Genomic DNA, 17,302 nt, shown 5'->3' with positions numbered 1-17,302 from the left:
TCATAATTGATAAATTCAGTATTTTATATTTATATAACATTTGTTTTATATGTACAAGTTCTTTTGATCAATAACAAAATTATGTGTAAGTTAAAAGTAATTAATATTTTTAACTATTAATTTTTCTTTCTTTTAAAAATAATGAAGTGGACCCATGTTAGATCTGAACTCAATCAGAAACCTCTAGATCTGATCGGATTGGGATTTAAGATTTAAACAATCAAACTGGTTCAGATTTGGCTGCATTTTATTCAAATCCAACCTGATTGCACTCTTTCAACCTATCTGAAATCAGATGTTTCCTGTACCTTATTTAAACAATTCCATTATTAACGAAAGAAAGAAAAAGAAAAATATACATAGAAAAGGATGCAAGAAAATTATAGTGTATTTGTGTTCCTAATGCAAAATCAGTAAACAGTTCCGGCATCATATCATGTGCATATGGACAATACAAGCATGCTGAAATATCCCTACATTGCAGGTTATAGAAACAACCATGCAATCATGGATGTATTGTTTGTGAAATAATTTTAATGCTTTATGTTTCAGTTGAAACCAAATTATCTCTGCAAAATAACCTAGAATTTTGTCATACTTTCTACATGCAACCTGACCACATTTTTTCTAATCAATTCTTAGGGAACTAATCATCCAATCAACAGAAAATCAAATCAGATAGATAAGATAGTAGATCTGAAGGGCAACCCAACTTCTACTTGATCTTTTCTGTCAGTAAGCTCTCATCAGTACACAGCAGTCCAAAGTCAGCGTTCAAATTATTGATCTCACTGGTCAGACAGTGCACATACCAAGTAGATGGATAGAAGCTGACTACCATTCTCCATATCAAATAATTTTCATCATCTAGAAAAAAGAAAGGTTGAATCTACAAACCTTCTGCATGAAGCTTATATGACCAAGATATGGATAGATTTGACATGCTCCAGACGGATAATTGTGGCTTCAAACCTTGAGATACCGAGACAAGATATTCTGACCTCCCAACAAAAGAAAGGGTAACAATGGGCTGAAAAGCAAAAAGGAACATATTAGTACCTGCTGTAATAAACAGAAAATGAGGAAATATGGTTACCACCATCTGGTTTTGCCAAATATCTGCAGTGGACTAGGTATAAATCAAATAACCTTCCAAGAAAAAATTATAAATATTCTACATGATAATGCCAATTATGTAATTACATATATATTCTTTTTTAATTCTAGTTTGATTAGACACCCCTCTAATGTTTATATATGGGTATTGCGTAAAAAATAGCTATGGACATATCAGTGTTTTAAAAGGCATGGGAGGCGTACGCCTGGAGGCGCCTCCAGGTGCCTCTAGGCGAGGTGCTCCCAAAACGCCCTGAGGTGTATGCCAGAGGCACTGACACCTCGGAGGCATACGCCTCTTGCACTTTTTTCATGAGCCATGTTAGAGGTGTACGCCTCATGCACATCTGATATAAAAAGACAAAAAAAAAGAAAAAAGAAAAAAAAAAAGGGAAGGGAAGGGAAAGGGAAAGGGAAAGAAAAAGAAAGAGAAGAGAAAAAGAGAAAGGAAAGAAAAGAAATGGGAAGGGAAGAAAAGATAAGGGGAAAGAAAGTAGTTTGCTCCCTAACCACTTTCAACTAATGTTATGCAACTTTATTCTTCTTAATATAAAAGATTTTTATTAAAAATAAAGAAAAAATGAGATCCCCCCATCCCTCTTCATCCTCCTCCTAACCCCCCCTTTCAACTAAATATTAATATTATGCACCTGTATTCTTCTTAATATAAAAGATTTTTATTAAAAATAAAGAAAAATGAGATCCCCCTTCCCCTTCATCCTCCTCCTAACCCCCTTTCAACTAATGTTATGCATCTTTATTATTCTTAATGTAAAAGATTTTTATTAAAAATATAGAAAAAGTGAGATCCCCCCTTCCTCTTCATCCTGTTCCTAGCCCCCCTCCTCTTAAGGAGGCTTACGCCTCCTTGTGTTTTGGAGGCTTATGCCTCTTGCATTCTGAACTATGCCTCACGCCTCTAGGTAGTGGAATGCCTCGCGTCATGCCTCTGCGCTTTAAAACATTGATTTGAATGATATTAGAGTGAGTTTTCAAAATGTTATGAACATGGTGAATGCAGCACCATTATGACCATCAACAACCCACAAATTTTTAATCAAGGGTGTAATAGAGGTAGATATGCAACCCGATCTAAACCAAAAGTAACTCAGGTCATGAAATGGCAACCAAGGGTCAAGTAATGGATCATGAGAGCAGCAGGAGCGCAGAAAAAGTGGCTTAAAGCTGGCCATTGACTGGTAATAGTAACTTGCCAACTTGCACTGACATGACTTAACTTCCCAACAAACAGAAAATTCAGTAAGAATCCTCTATTTGGGGAGAGAGAAGGAAACTATATAAGGTACTCTTGGTCTCCAGGACAGAGAACCCTCGACAATTTCCACCTTTCACTGACCAACTCAAGATAATTCTCATTACCTTTCGGAAATTCATAGACAACAGCCACAACTAAGGGTGTAATTGAATAGGCTCAATTCAAATTTGATGCTTATGCAGTTCGAACCTCAGGTAAGATTGAGGTTTGCACCCCTATCCACAACTAAGGGTGTAATTGAATAGGCTCAATTCCAATCATTTGCACCCCTATCCACAATCACACCCTTCATCATACCAGAATTCATCCCAAAACTTAATCTAAAACCCTAAATTCCAAAATTTGGGGAATTTTGCTCATAAAGGGAATATTTTATCTTTCATGAAAAGCATGTTTAGAATGCATTCAAATTTAATTGTCCATACAATTCTTAACATATCTACAAAATATCACTAAAACGCTTCATCTCTACACTTGGTTTTCGACCTCATGCATGATATGTTTTACCTGCAATCTCCTGAACTACTTTGGTGTTTGCAGTATAATGGTAATTCTGTGAAAGTCAACATAACTGCTATGAACACCCCCCCCCAAACTAAAAAATTGCATATCTACATTTATAGCCCATGGACTTAGAGGATCATATTTTAGGTTTTATCACACCTCATGTATGGAAAATTTTACCGCAACAGCTTTCCCAGAAAGCTTTTCATTTTTTTTGTTTTTTTTTTTTTTTTGTTTCTAGAGGAGGTCCAAAGGTGGCATGTAGCACAAAGATTTAGTAAAATATATTTGGAGAATTACCATAAGGGTTTCCCCAACTACTGCAACAAGGACATTTTTGTCTGGGTCCCACAAAGTAACAACAGTTTCTGCTGCAACAGCCAGAATTGAGCCATCAGGAGAAAACGTAGCAGCTGTTATGGGTTTTTTCCTGCAAGAAAAAGGTATGTTTTATCAGACAATATTGAGGGATGTAATGAAAAGAAATCATGTTAGACAAGCATAAATGCATTTTTCTAAATAGTTTATAATTCAGAAGCAGGTACAAATTTTACAACTAAATGATATGCAAAACTATGTTCTTGGTATAGAGTTGATAAATAAAAAACATAAATGATATGCAAAACTACAACATAAGCTTGGTATAAACTGTAGAATTGAAAACATTGCCAATCCAGTGAATCCCCTATATAATGGACAGTCTAGATTTGACATAGGATCCTTTCATATAGCAGAATGGAGAGCTACATAGCTTGTATCAATTGGGGGATCATCTGCCACATAATCCCTTCACTTAGGGACTTTTTTGAATGAAATACCTATGTTTGCCACATGGACAGATGATTTAGCAGATCCAAACCATCCACCACATGGGTATAGCAGAATGGAGGGCTACATAGCTTTTATCAATTGGGCGATCATCTGCCACATAATCCCTTCACTTAGGGACCTTTTTTGAATGAAATACCTATGTTTGCCACATGGACAGATGATTTAGCAGATCCAAACCATCCACCACATGGGGGACCTTTTGCATTTTTCAGGTATGCAATCCTCCAGTCCATATCAGCCTTGTATCCCTCCTTAAATTATTTTTACAATTTTCAGTTTTTATTAATTTTTTGGGGAAAATTAAATCTTAAATTTACTTCAATCTTTATAATTAGATTTCTCTTTTAGTTTTAAAAGTCTTCAATTTTTGTTAAAGTTAAAAACAATCCAAAAATTATAATTGTCAAGATACAGATACGTCAAACCAGGGCTCGATACAGTGGTGTATCATGTTGATATGCACAGCTTGTGGGATATATACCAAATCATGGTGTATCCCCTATCTATGGCCATGGATACAAATACAGTACACCCCATATTAGGAGTATTGTATCGATATTTTAACCCTTGATCTCAGTAAAACCAAAAACCAATGCAAGTAACGTACTTGTATGTACCAACAGAATGGCATCTCCACCCGGATTTCTGAAGCATTTGGTTGCTTTGCTGATCATTATTGCGAATCCAAATCTGAAAATTTAAACAAAGTAGTTAAATCTCAAAATTTAATGGAAACAGGATACTCTGAACTTAAGATCCAAATGAATTAAGTTACCTTGAAGTCACCACCATAAGAAGAGCTCACAGCCATACGCTGAGTAGGATGGAATGCAATAGCAGAAATTGCAGCATCACTAGTAATTCACAGATCAAAAATCAGATATACCATATGAGAAGGTAGGCAAAAGAAATCAATCATCAGAAAGGGAGTTGAATATGATAAAAAAATTTTGAGAAAAGCAAGGAAAATCCATAAATTACTCATGATATCCGCTTTGTTCAGATCAACAAAAGTACAGGTATTCCCTAACATTCCTTACAAACATCCACTTTGAAGGATCATACTCTTCAAGATGCAACACATCAGTATCCGGATTAGGTACAACAGATGATAGAGTTTTGTGGTCACAACGTATTTATCACCACTTAAATGTTTGCTTTACACCAGCAACATTTCTTCGGTTGGAATATCTGGTAACCTAAAAATATGAAAGGACTATTGCAGCCAGGAGTCTCTTATGAAAAGTGCTGACATTTTACCAGTTAAGCAAATATACAGCCAATATCATATCCACTTAGGTTGAGTAGCCCCCTGTAGAACTTTAGGAGTTCCATACTGCAGGATCAAGATTTCATGTGTATATTTCTTGATTGGTACAGTACATGCTTGATCCATCAATAGCATACGGATGAGAAATAGAAAAAACATAGCAACTGCAGTGAATCTAATAAGTACAGATCAGCTGCCAAAAATACAAAAAGTGCAACGAAGTAAAAACACCTTGAGTGGTGACAAAATATGGAGTCCATCTTCATGTTAATAAAAGGTCTTTTTGTGCTATCTTAGCCAGATATTCTAAGGGTTTGCATGGATATCAAAATAAAACTGGGAGAATTCAAAATGAAACTTCAAGAATAGAATATGAAATAAGAACCATTTTATATGAATTCAGCTACAATACAAGGAATTTCAGAATAAAAAAACCCATAAAGCAATAGAGATCATGATAACCAAGTGACTCCAGAAGTAAACCTGTGAGGTTCATAAATAACAGTAGACAACGTGAACTCTCCACCCTGGGACCCAGATGCCCAAAATTTAAGGCAAACAAGACCACCTATTCCCTCTTCAGGAAGCTTAACTTCAGCAGTAGCCATAAGAGAGCCATCCATTGAAAGAGCCAATAAAGTTACAAATACCTGCAACCACCAATATGTTAAACATTCACTTTATTCAATAGTTATCATAGAAATAACATATTGGGAATGCTTATAGAAATGAAATCAATAAAAAATGTTTTAGAGCAGTAACTGATGAGAAACATTTATTGACAACTGGTGATCCTCATCAAACAGATTATACCTTAATAAGTATATGTTGAGAATAATGCAAGTTGCTAAGCGAACTCTAGTAATTTTGACAATACATGCATATAAACTAAAGAAGCTGGCCCAAGTGTTCAATTCCATCAAATGACTTGGTGTAGGTCTAAAGTGAGGGGCACTGGGGATATCTACCTGAGAGACAGTAGATTATGTGTGGGGATCCTCGGAAATCCCCTATTTATACAGATCTCCCAGGGAAAAGAGGGAAACTTTCCCACTTTGGGAAAGTTGCCACGAGTTTGTTGGATCTGAAACTGGAAAGCAGGCTGGGGTTTGGTCCACATACTAGGGCCAAGATAGGGCTGAGGCTGGAGCAGCGGGCATCATAGTGGGCTCAAATACTTGGTGTAGGTCTAAAGTGAGGGGCACTGGGGATATCTACCTGAAAGACGGTAGATTGTGAGTGGGGATCCTCGGAGACCCCTTATTTATACAGATCTCCCCAGGGAAAAGAGGGAAACTTTCCCACTTTGGGAAAGTTGCCGTGAGCTTGTTGGATCTGAAACTGGAAAGCAGGCTGGAGTTTGGTCCACATACTAGGGCCAAGATAGGGCTGAGGCTGGGGCAGCGGGCATCACGGTGGGCTCCTCAACAACTCCAAGGATGAGCTATTCTGAACTGAGAGCCGAAAGTTGTAAGTGAAATTGGGCATTCATACTACTAGGGATAATAATAGGTCAAACATGTGTGCCGAAAGATTTCTGAGACTCCATTGGTTGAGAAAGTTCAGACCTGATCTCCTGCATTACTTTTGATGGATCAAAACATTGTGCTCTGATTGTGTAATGTTGTGCCTGCCTATCTGAGATATCCGGGATGAAATCGAAAACTCACTTGATGTCACAGTTGTCTGAGAAAAGGAGGTGATGGATGTAGGAAAAAGAACCATGAGAGCCAGGATTGAATGGATCTAGATCTGGAACCATGAAGCTCTCAAAGGTTGATAATGGCAGTGTCATCACCAAGATTAAGCTGTGGCAAGATCAAGAATCAAAGCTCTGCAACAAAGTAAATCAAGAATCTGTTTCCACCTGCAATTACGATGACCTTGGTGGTGCCATTTCCTCCTGGAGATTAGAGAGAAAACCAGAGATTCTCAAAGATAAGGGATTCGGCATTGAGGTGGTCAAGTTCCAAAGGTCTAAAGATAATGACAACCTGAACCAAGGAGAGGAAGAGAGGGGAAAAGGAATTGGTCAGACCCCCAGACGGGCTGCCTACATACCCCCTCCAATGAGAGATCAGGCCACTGTAGTTTGCCGGTCTTGGAATTCTTCAAGGATCAAGATCGGGCTGGAAGGGGGTCTCTAAAGGTTGAGGGATGAACCAAAGTTTTACCAAAATGGGAAGGGCTCCAAGAAGATCCTGATATCTTCAGGAGACCTCTAACTATATGTTTCTAAGTAGGGTTTCCCTTTCTGGAAAGTTCCTTTTGGGTTCACTATGCAATTAACCGATTTGCACCACTTGGACTAATTAAGGTCTTACCACGTGTCTATACAGTCATTTCAATACTTGTGTACATGTGAGGATGTGCACTGCTACAGTCTTCAAGTCCTTATGGGTAACATGAGGATGGCTTGAATACAAGGTTGTGATGCATGGATGCAAGTTCGAGGACAACCACAGGGCAAGGCCACAGAGTTAATCTTGTGGGCTATGACCATGAGGTTGTGATTTGAACCAGAGAGCGTGATCATTAGGAAGCGATGTGGCTGAGTGAGGTCACAAGGTTGTGGCATTATCGCGGAGTGGGATGGTCAGAGACTGAGGTTGCAGGGTAGTGATTTTATTGTCCTTGGGTACTATTGTGCCCATTACATGTTGCAAGGGGCATGATGGCTAATTCTATGTATTTACACTTGGTATATTAGCAATCCTTGTTATCTACTAGAGCTGATACTTTGATACTCTTCCCAGAGATTTAGTGACACAATAGGCCATATGGATGATGCCAGTAGCTGTATTTTTTTTATTTTTTCTGGTATTCATGTCAGTAGCTGTATGGTCACCATTCAACTTAGGGTCATTTCCTTCAGTGTTCTAAAATGCAGAGGCATGATATGATATGTTACAGTATCCTAAGGAGTGAAGCATAAGCCTTCCAAGAATGTGCTTTTAACTTATTAAAAAGTAGAATAAAAAATTAAATAGAAAATAATAAATAACCCAAAAATAAGAAAAAATTTCGTATTTGCAATTTCTAATAACAAAAATATAACCTAGTATCATCATCCATAGTAATAAACTAATAACAGATTATAGAAAGCAAGCAAGGTATGACTTTATCAACCAGTAGTGTCACTTACTACTAAGAAATACATAAATCACTTGCAACAATTTCATAGTTCTCATAAATTGCATAACGTTAACATATACAGTGTCTAATCTCATATTTAACAAAATATGAACATTGGCAGCAATCAAATAAACAAAGAGAAAAGGGGTGGAATCCCCTGTTTTCTTATAATATCAATGAAAAACAGAGAAAAAGAGACACCCAATGTGTTAAAAACTTATGGTCATGTATATGTAGAGTCATGAATCAAATCTCAAACTTTGACATCTGCTGAAGCACAAACCTCCTCTAAAGTCTCCTTTCTCTACTTTCTATATGGGAACGAGAACCCTAAAATGGGTTTTGCACTTTGCAAAATGAGGAGGGATTTGACATTTTGATATGTACTCCAATTTCATCATGTTAACATGTATCAGGTGGGGTACCTCCACCTGATATAAAGTGCTGAGAAGGCATAAGCCCCATACAATGTGTATGCTCTTTATTACCTTGCACGGAAGAGGTGCACCTCCAGGCATTGTTTAAGTCTCAAAGTTTGTTTTAGACCATTCAGGTATTCTTTTAGGCCTCATTCAGGTATTACCTATCACAACTTACAAAACTCTTTGTTTTAGACCTTTTAAGCCTTATTCAGGCATTCTTTTAGGCCTCATTCAGGTGTTACCTATCACAACTTACAAAACTCTTTGTTTTAGACCATTCTTGTAGGCCCAATCCTACAGGTGGGGTGAAATATTTTGTGGGCTAGTCCATTTAAGTGTGCTGCAAGCCCTATATTAATTTAGAAGGAAGTTGGGTCCCAATCGAACTCATTAAATATTAAGAGACATTTAAATGGGCAGCAGGCCCTAAAAAGGTAGTTTATGTTAGTTAAGAAATGTCCGCTTAGACTTACTAGGTGTCCCACTTATAAAGAGATGCCACTTGTGTTCTTATAATGGAAGGTTTTTTCCCTCCTTAAACCACTCTTTAAGGAGAAATTGGAAGCTCAAGGATCTGAAAGTTGCTTTTCTATGTAAAGGGTATTGGAGTCTTGGAGATTCGGTGAGGAGATGGACAGCTTGTGAAGAAGGGTGATGATAGCAGACAAGTTTGGGTCTAGGCAAATGGGCTGGCAAGCAGGTAATAATGTGCAAATTTATGGTACATCTGTCTAGAAAGGTATTGAAAAAAATTTCCTCAATTCTCTCAAGGTGCTTTCTATGATGTGGTGGAGGGAAGAAGGGTGAAGTTCTGGATGGATAGGTGGTACGTGGAACTCCTTTTGATGGAGGTGTTTCCTTCCCTGTTCATGGAAGCTCAGAATAGAGGAGCCGTAGTCAAGGACTATCATCAAGTTCTAAATGGAGTGGTGACATGGAATCCAACTCTAAATGGAACCTGCAGGATTGGGAGGTGGATAAAGCATTGGACATGTTTCAATTGCTTCAGGATCATAGACCTTGGGTGGGCCATCTGGATTGTAGAAGATGGTGGTATAATAGAGGCAAGTTTCCTGTTCAGACCTTTTTATAAAAGGATGAATTTTGTGCTAATAGTATCTTCCCTGATAGCAGGATTTGGCAGACTGCTGCTCCTTCTAAGGTTATGTTTTTGGTGTGGACTGCAACTCTTGGAAAGTGTTTGACTAGAGACACTTTGAGTAGAAAAGGCATGACTCATGTGGGTTGTGGTCTTTGTCCACATGAGTAGTGACTTGGAAACTGCTAATCACCAGATTTTTCATTGAGCTTCAACATCTGAAATTCAGACCACAGTATTAGACACTTTTGGTTGGAATGGGTGCTTCCCACAATCAATTTTGAAGTTTTTGGTTGCTTAGCAGATGCAAAGTTTGAGGGAAAAAAAAGGAAAGGTTGTGTGGGGGGTTGATGCCTACGACAGTATTTTGGTGTGTATAGGGAGAAAGGAATACTAGAATTTTATAGAACAATAGCTCTAGTGAGCAAATAGTGCTTGCAAAAATCAAAAGAAAAAAAGACAACAAATCAAGGCCCCTGGAGGAGTTAATTTCAGACATCTCTTATCTGTGCAACCTCTGGATGGTGAATTCTGATCTCTTCGGAGGAGTCTCAGTCAATGACCTCAATAGAGATGTTCACCTTTTCTTATTTCTCCCTCACCTCCATCAACCACCCTTAAGAATTCCTGAACCCATCAATGAATGTGTGATGATCTTAAAATTTGATGGAAGTGCCTTAGGTAATCCTGGATTAGCTGGTATTGGAGGAACATTAAGGGATGAAAGGGGCAACATCGTTTGGACTTTCAGCGGTCCTATTGGCGTGGCAGATTCCACAAAGGCTGAAGTAATGGCTGCCCTCACAGGAATCAGAATAATAAAAAGTTTGGGAATTCAAAATATAACCATTGCAGGTGATTCAGCAAATACGATAAAATGGTTAAGAGACAAAGAAAGGGGACCATGGAGATTAAGTCACTATTTAGAAGAGGCCAGAGACTCTTTGGAATGTCTAAATGTAAAGTTAGTTCGGGTTCCTAGGGAATACAACCATACAGCAGATGGCTTACCTAAATGTGGTGCGCTCTTAGAGCATCTATATAGCGACAAACTTCCTCCTTTGTAAACTGTAGGGGTTCTCCCCCTGCTTTGTACACCTCCTCATGTATTTTGTTTTTTTAATCAATGAATATTGATTAACTTTTCTCAAAAAAAAAATTCAAAAGAAAAAATATGCACTTGGCTGGGAGATCATAGGGATGATTTGACAGATTTTGTAGTGTGCCACCTTAAGAAATCCTTATGGTCTTAAGCAAGCTCCATAGGCATGGAATGAGAGATTCTGTAGTGTCAATGTGTCATTCTTTAAGAAGGATTCTCCCAGAGCTCTTCAGATTACTTTTTGTTCTTTGTTAGATGCCCTCAAGGCATTATTCTGCTCCTATTATATGTTGATGATATTATAATCACTGGGGATGATCAGAGAAGCATCCATTCTCTGAAACAACTGTTGAGTCAAACATTTCAGATGAAAGATCTTGGGAACTTGACCTACTTCTTGGGACTGGAAGTCTCACATAATTCTCATGGTCATTTAATTCAATAGAAGTATGTCACCAATTGTTAAATCCTTACGTTTGCTTGACTAGGAGCAAGTTATTAAGATACTCCCAGACACAAAAAATAATAATAATAAAGAAAAATGACTTTCTTATAAGCCCAGTTAGGCCTATTAGCGGGCTGAAACATTTTAGTAAATAAAGGGGCCTGCAGTCTAATTTAATAAACAACAGGCCCCAAGTTAATTGGGCTTGTTTGTAATGCAATAAGCATTTAATGGGCCTGCAGTAGAGCTCATTTAGGGGGGCAGCATGCCCTAAAAGAATTAAATCTACATTAATTAATTTTCTTGTGAGATGCCCCACTTATTTATAAGGTGATGTTACTTGTCCTATTCTAACAAGAGGGCTATTTTCCCTTCTTTAACCACTTGAAGTGGGGGGGAGACATGTCACTCTAGGGCAAAGAGTTATTTTCCCTCCTCTAACCACTTTAAGTGAGGGGACACATGTCACCCTAGGGGAGAGAGTTTTCTTCTCCCTCCTTAACTCATTTTAAGTGGGGTGACACTTGGCACCCTAACCACACCTCTTCTCTATATAAACCCCTCTCCTACAAGGATAAGGGGCTAATTCTATTCAGTTGATAGAATTTACAGCAATAAGAGAACCAAAGGAGAAAGAAAAGAAGATTGTGGTGTGGAAGAAAAGGAGAAAGAAGAAGGTAGGGATTGCAGTATTCCTCCTCCACCTTTTCATTATGATACTCCTACAACTTCCTCTATTAGACCTATGTCTTTCCTCATACTCCTTTCACACTTTCCTTCCTTATTGTTATTATCTTCTTTTTTTTCTTTCTCCTTGTCTCATTTTTAATCATATGTGAGGGAGACAACCATCTACAGCCTTGTTCATGAAACTTGGTTGATTATGGTTCCTCACAGCCATGGTTTTAAAAGGTATTAGAGGTGTGGCCTCGGTACCCTTTACAAGAAACCATAGCCTCAAATTTTGTGAGGCGTATGCCTTTCGCCTTGAGGCATAAAAAAAGTGAGGCAGTAGCCTCAAACTGTTTTAACATTCTAGCTCTGAATTTCATTTTTAATAGAGGTAAAAATGGTAAAAAAATTAAAAACTCTGGTGACTTAGGGTAATCAAATAGAATAGATTTCTTTCGTCTTGTTTTACCATTTCCCCTCCCTTCTTCTCTGGTTAGGAATGACTCCTCAACTTCTAATCCTACATTGAAGACTTCTTGAAGACTGAGGTTTTGAGTCTCTTGATTGGCGACCAAGGTGAGTTTTTCCCTCCTCCTCCTCCTCCTCCACCTTTGGTTTTGGTGCATAGGGTTTCTATTTGAATAGTGTTGCTGCTGATCTCCCAAAGTCCAAAATGGAGATCCAAATCAAGCCTTTTCCTATGGCAGTCATCTTGATGAGAATGACAAAAGCATACTAGATTTGATATTAAAATGTAAGAAGTCTCACCCAGCCCAAAATAACAAGTGATCGATCACTGACCAGTGATCTGTAAGATGATAAACAAAGGGAGATGAATATCAAGAAATTCAAGACAATATTAATAATTATAAAAGTCACCCAACAACAAAGATGAATCTTTTCCCATGCAAAGATACTTGGCTGTCCCATCCATGTGACCTACCAGTTCCATTACGTCTCCCAAGTCCCAAAAACCTTGCTGCTGCCTGCTAGCCTGCTAAAACTATGTTTGTCTTTGTTTTTCTCAGCATTGGACAAGGACTAAGTCTCTCTTACTATTAAGTGTTTAAAGCCATTTTTGGTCTTGCACCCATCATTACTTATTGATTTCTTGTCTTTCTATTGTTGGGTTGTATGCATTCATATGCATAATTCAGGTTGCTAATTAATTTCTTTAATTTTCATTTTTTTTATTTTCAGGTGAGAAGTGAGAATTCAAAACAGAGTACCCACCTTAACAACTGGAGAAGATGAAAAAAGAAGTGGCACCATTGGTTCAAGCCATTTTCAGGTAAATATAGACTAAGATACAAGGGATGAAGTTTGCAAGTTGTTAGGATTCTTTAAGGGATGAAGTTTGCAATTCAAGGGATTCACGACCAAGGTAAATCCTCATCTAATCCTTCTTATCCATAAATTCTAATCTACCTCTTCATCTCTTCTATAGGTTAACTGATTACTTATCTTAGTGATCAATATTTTCTAATTTCTATTAAAAATTTAAAACTCAATGGTTATGTTTATTTATTTACTTTTTATCAGCTTCAATTGCTATATTCATTCTTAATCCTTTTTTTGAATTTTGACTGTCACATGAAGAATAGGATGAATGGATTTGTATATCTTATGAACTATGTCCATAATTTTTAAGCTTTTAGTTTGAGGTTTACACCTCAAACCGCCTCAAGGCTTACGCTTCGCGTCTTCCACGCCTAACCACCTCACCTCTGCCTTAAGCATTTTAAAACTTTGCTCACAGCATATTAACCCTTGTGTGAAGAGGAAAACCATCTACAACCCTGTTCATGAAACTTGGTTAATTATGGTTCCTCACACCATGACAACGCACATAACTACGATTTAAAGGTCATTTGTAGCCTTTTTGATGAAATATGACTATTTATAATACCTATTTACTTGTTATGTATAAAAAGTTCGCTTATTTTTTTATTGGTTTTTCTCTCAATGAAAGAGGGAATATATACCAGTCAAAGGAAAATTCTATAGAAAAATGATAGATTTGTCTATTCATTTATACTCCTGAATCAGAATCAAAAGGTTTTCTCTACCCCTAGCAAAGATGTAATCAAGGGAACATCTACGTGATTTCCTGAATGGGACTTACCCAAATAACAAAAAAACTCAGTTATTTATCTAATTGGGTGAATTGTGTTATCTGAGAAATTGTACTAAAAAAATTCCACTAACACCAATCTTGTCAATTGCTAATTTAAATAATTCCAAGGAGGCAGATACTCCATTAGAGCTCAACTTGAAATTGTCCTATGATGATGAACCTTTATTGCTTGATGCTTCACTATATGTACAACTTATGAGCAGCTTAATATCTCTCTTTGACAAGGCCTAACACTTCGTCCATTGTCCACGTTGTCAGCACAATTTTCAAGGTGCCAAGGCGAGGCTAGGTGTCAAGGGGGCACCTTGTCGCCTAGGCGGGCGCCTAGACATCACCTAGGCAATGGATTTTTTTTTTGTATAGAAAACATAGATCCTAGGGTAGTTCCCTAGGTACCATAGCCATATTTCCTTAAGAAAAGTATAGATTTCATGTTAAAGTAAAGAAAATCAACATATTCATGAGAAGAAAAAAAAGAAGGAAAGAAAATTCAAAAAATATAGGGGCTGAACCCTTATTTTTGTTATAGGAAAAGAAGAAAAGAAAAAGTAGTAGTAGTAGAAAATGTGTTGATTAGACAAAATTTTAAGCTCTTCCTTACTTATTGATTCAATACAACATTTAGCAATGTTTGCACTTTTTATTGATTAAATCCTAACAAATAAGAAAATAATAAAAAGAAATTAGTATATAAACACACAAAATGAATATTTTAGTTTAATAGTGCTTATTTTATAATTATAATGTCAACAAATAAAGAATAAAAAAGTATTTTACAATACATAGTACAAAATTGCTTGGCGATTAGGCAAGGTGAGCCTCAAAGGGCACCTTGTCGCCTTGACAACTATGGTTGTCAGTCAGTTTATTTGCATGCCTTGGCAACCTCATCAATTTGCAGTATTTCAGATTATTTGATATATTTGTAGCACTTTATCTCATGGTCTAATTTTTCCTCTGTCATCTTCCACACAACTTTGGGCTTATTCTGTTCATGGTTTCAAATGTCGCTAATGTCACCCGACATATGTTGATGTCAAGGCTCACCGACAGGGAAACGGATGGTAATATAAAAATTACATTATTTCGGTCAACATTTCCGAAAAAAAGGACAGTTTTTCCTATTATGTCGACGGGATGTCAACTAATGTACATTAATAATATAATATATTAGTATATTACATTGTTATAATACAATATATTAATATAAAATATTCCATTAATAATTTCTATTTAATATTTCAAATAAAATGTTTATAAAAAAGAATTAACAAAATATAAAAAACAAAAGAATAAATTAATTACTTTATAATATAAAACACAAAATACTTTTCAAGTAATAAAATATTAACTAGTTAATATTTTTTTAAATATTTATTAAAATCAGAAAATGTTTATTAAATTTTATAATAAATCATATTCTATATTTAATATAAAAAATCAAAATAAACTTATTAAATTTTATACTAAATCATAATTTATTATAAGTTTAGTATTAAAAATCATAATAATTTCATTAAGTTTTATAGGAAATCAGAATTTATCATAATCTTAATACTACAAAAAGGAGAATCAGTTCATTAAATTTATAATAAAGCATGATGTATTATAACTTCAATATTTAAAAAATCAGAATAAATGTATTTTTATTTACTAGTGTGAAATAAATATATTAGAACTTATAATAAATCAGAATTAAAAATAAGAAAAGAAAATATCAGATAACCTTGTAAAAACATTAAAATGCATAATAAATCAGTAAATCGTCATTTACTAATTTGTTATTGATCTTAGTTTCTTAGCTTTATATAATGGTTGGGAATAAGATAATAGTCTAGAAAAATGTATTGATGCTTCTTTTATCATTTTACAAAATATCATTGCATATTTCCATATATTTCATAATATTTTCACAATGTCTCTAATTTTTACAATATTTCCCCTCGACATTTCCGACACGTCCTATATTTTGGTAAGCGACATTTCCATTGACATCGACATTTTAAACCTTGATGCTATTGCCAATTGGGCAGGGTGTACACATACCCGATGACCTACTACAACTTGGTGTGTTTTTGTTGGTGACTCGTTAATTTCCAAAAAGTGCAAGAAGCGATAATCTGTCTCCAAGTCCTCTATAGAGGCTAGGTATCAGGCCATGTCTTCTGCTTGCAGTGAAATCAGTTGACTCAAAGCTCTACTTAAAGAACTGGGTCTTTACCACTCATCCCAGCTCCCTTATTTGCAGGTAATAAGAATGCAATCAAAATTACCACTTGACTAATCCAGTGTTCCATGAGGGCACCAAGCACATTGAAGCCAATTGCCACTACATTAGGGAACAGTTCTTTACTGACCACATTTCTTTTCCCCATGTTTCTTCTGGATTTCATCTAGATAATCTTTTCAATAAAGCCAGTCAAACATACCTTTCTAGTTGACAAACTGATGCTTACCTAGTGGCATCAGTTTGAGGGGGAGATTAGGGATGTAAAGGATTAGGGCTGAAGTTGTGTGTTTACTTCTTTAGGAGCACCATTGTAGTATACAATGTAGCTGCACTATATCACTCTTGTACAGATTTTTTTGTATTTGTTAGTGAAGGACAAAACTTCCTTTCACATTTTCATACCTACTAATATATACATTTCATTCTTGGGTTGTAGCCTGACTTAGACACACACATTCAAATTCTGTGTAGCCTCTTTCGAACTGCTCCTGACAGAAATTGTATAAGATTAAGGATTGACTTGATAACAAGGCAATCTTAAATCCAATGGATCTCTTAAATAAAAATTCTAAATAGCAGCCATAAACCTTTTAGAATAACTCTTTAAGGGAAGTACTGATTATAAATAAACAAAATAAGGAAAAATGTAAATTTCAAAGTATCTTAATAAAAATGGCCATTTAATTCTAAATAAGAATGAAGCAAGAAAAGCAAAACAGAGGACAACTATGGAATGGACCAACCAAAAAAAATATCAAAATAAGAAGTTTAATTACCGTCACATCATCTCCTGGTTGATGGTTTCTTTCACAGACTTGAACCTGAAAAAATTAGCAGATTTAATTGCATCAACTCTTGACTCAATCAATTGTCAAAGGAAACCAAGGACATGTTTGGCTTAGGAGAAGTGAAGAAACAGGGAAAATCACTACATGGTAAATAAAAATTCAGAAGCAAGCAATAGAAAATTCTGCAAGAATAAAAATAAATTACTCTATAGCAGTTGGCAATAATAGGAAAAAATTCAAAGCTTTATTGCTCAAAGTAAAAAATTGCACAATAA

At 36.2% G+C, this 17,302-nt stretch overlaps 1 protein-coding gene across 4 annotated transcripts in view; it reads right to left on the bottom strand.

Annotated features, from left to right (window-relative positions):
• Positions 1 to 17,302, bottom strand: part of LOC148846431 (Transducin/WD40 repeat-like superfamily protein) — a 43,693-nt gene that overhangs the window by 7,240 nt on the left and 19,151 nt on the right. For all 4 annotated transcript variants that reach the window (XM_088955010.1, XM_088955012.1, XM_088955011.1 and 1 more), the window contains 6 exons: positions 17,016 to 17,060; positions 5,481 to 5,647; positions 4,503 to 4,581; positions 4,335 to 4,417; positions 3,197 to 3,326; positions 898 to 1,030 (listed from right to left, as the gene is read on the bottom strand). In XM_088955010.1, the coding sequence (XP_088811136.1) occupies positions 898 to 1,030; positions 3,197 to 3,326; positions 4,335 to 4,417; positions 4,503 to 4,581; positions 5,481 to 5,647; positions 17,016 to 17,060 (637 nt within the window). The remainder of the gene's footprint in view (positions 1 to 897; positions 1,031 to 3,196; positions 3,327 to 4,334; positions 4,418 to 4,502; positions 4,582 to 5,480; positions 5,648 to 17,015; positions 17,061 to 17,302) is intronic.

Source organism: Nelumbo lutea, chromosome 7 (assembly GCF_056320005.1).
Source record: "Nelumbo lutea isolate HS-2025 chromosome 7, American lotus-T2T, whole genome shotgun sequence".
In the NCBI taxonomy this organism is placed as follows: Eukaryota; Viridiplantae; Streptophyta; class Magnoliopsida; order Proteales; family Nelumbonaceae; genus Nelumbo; species Nelumbo lutea.
The sequence above is the reverse complement of the archived record's forward strand: the minus strand, read 5'-3'. Positions and strand labels throughout refer to the sequence as shown.